Genomic DNA, 1,666 nt, shown 5'->3' on the forward strand with positions numbered 1-1,666 from the left:
TTTGGCCGTGGTGTTGCTGCAGCGTCGGGTTCGGCGCTCCGGTGTGCAGAGCGTTAAAGGTAACCGCTGCGTTCTTTCTGATCAGATTCTGAAGCGTGACCGCCCGCGTGCGGACGACAAAGAGGCCCGAATTTCGCGTCTCCTGCTTGGTGAAGATCCACAACGACGAACCCAGGATGTGTTTGATCGCACCGCGCTTCTGGAAGTGCTCCCCGCGGTCCGTGACAAGCACTTGGTCTTCCACCTGCATCCGGTTGTTCATGCTATCATAGGCCGCCGCCTGGTGGCTCCTCCGGTTTCGGTTCCCCTGCAGCTCCCCCAAGGGCACGGACTGAACCACCCCCGAGGAGTCCAGCACCTTCACGCTCTCCCGCCCTAGCCAGACAATCACCCCGAACCGTTGGTAGCCATAGCACACCATGTCGTGCAAAGAGTACCCGGACAGAGAGCTCATCCCCGTAGCCACGTCCGCGCTCTCCTTTACCTGGCCCAGGCGCACGCGCAGCTCCTTGTTCTCCCCGTCCGTCAACACCGACACGATGGGCTCCGGCACCGGCGCCCCGTGCTCGTCGTGACTCAGGAGGGCCTGCACCATCCCCGTCTCCCCCGCAAAGAGCCCGTCCAGCACCTTCACGTGCTGGCCCACCTCCACGTGGTTCGCCAACTGGGAGGCTTGCAGCTCGATCTTGACGGGCAGACCCAGGTTCGGGTTCACAGGCCGCACCGAGACCGTCCCTGTGGTGGGGTCCGAGCCCAAGACTCGGCACACCAAGTTCCGGAGCTCGCCCGCCACCACCTTGACGGCGTCCCCCTGCTCGAATACCCTGAGGTTCTTCCGCTGCTGCTCCTGCGTTTCCTCTGCCTCCCGCTGCGCCGCCTGCAAACGCTCCTCGTGGCCCCTTCCATCATCCTCCGCCAGGGCCCCTAGGCCGAACTTGGTCACCTCTTCCACCGAGGCGTTGATGTTCTCCGCCTGGAGCGACTCCGGCTTTACCTCCTTGACAAGGTAGCCGTTCATGTAGTGCAGGTTGCAGGCCACGTCACAGGGCATATTCAAACCGGGGATCTTGCCCCGGTGCAGGACCACCTCGTGCTCGCGGGCCTCGGAGGCGGAGAAGAACTTGGGCCCCGGGCGGGAGGCGGCGCTGACCACGTAGATGTTCCCGGCGCGGGGATTCCGCGCCATGTCCTCGTAGTTGATGCGCGGAACCATCTCGATCACCACCTTCGACCCGCCCTCCAGGATGGCCATGACGCGGGCCAGGTCCCCCTTGTAGAGCCCGCGCTTGAAGCGGACCCACTGCCCGTCCCGCAAGGGCCGGGGCGCCACCTTCTCCGAGACCGCCAGCGAGGTGGCCATGTATCGGTACTCCACCACCTCCAGGCGCTGGGAAAGGATGAACCGGGAGTTGGCGCGGATGGCGGCGGAAGCGTCTGCTTCGTTCCGGGCCTCGATCAGGACGTGTCCTTTGGTCCCTGCGAAGATGGCGGCCGTGATCCCGACCCGCTGCTTCTTGGCTGTCATCCGCCGGGCCATGTCCATGATGCTCATGACCATGGGCATCTCCTGGTTCTTCTTCACCTTCACGCGCCACATGCAGGTGTCCACGCCGGGGGTGGGAAGCAGGGACTGCTTGGTCACGCCCTTCTGCCGGGCGCTGGCCTC

The 1,666-nt window shown here is 64.6% G+C and overlaps 1 protein-coding gene across 1 annotated transcript; it reads right to left on the bottom strand.

The window, feature by feature from the left end:
• Positions 1–64: 64 nt before the first annotated feature.
• On the bottom strand, positions 65–1,666 carry NGA_0710500 (transcription initiation protein spt5; the record flags this gene model as incomplete). Its single annotated transcript, XM_005852674.1, has 1 exon — positions 65–1,666. A coding segment is annotated over exon 1 (1,533 nt), but the record flags the coding sequence as incomplete, so codon positions are not given.

Source organism: Nannochloropsis gaditana (genome assembly GCF_000240725.1).
Source record: "Nannochloropsis gaditana CCMP526 unplaced genomic scaffold scaffold1018, whole genome shotgun sequence".
Taxonomy (NCBI): domain Eukaryota; class Eustigmatophyceae; order Eustigmatales; family Monodopsidaceae; genus Microchloropsis; species Microchloropsis gaditana.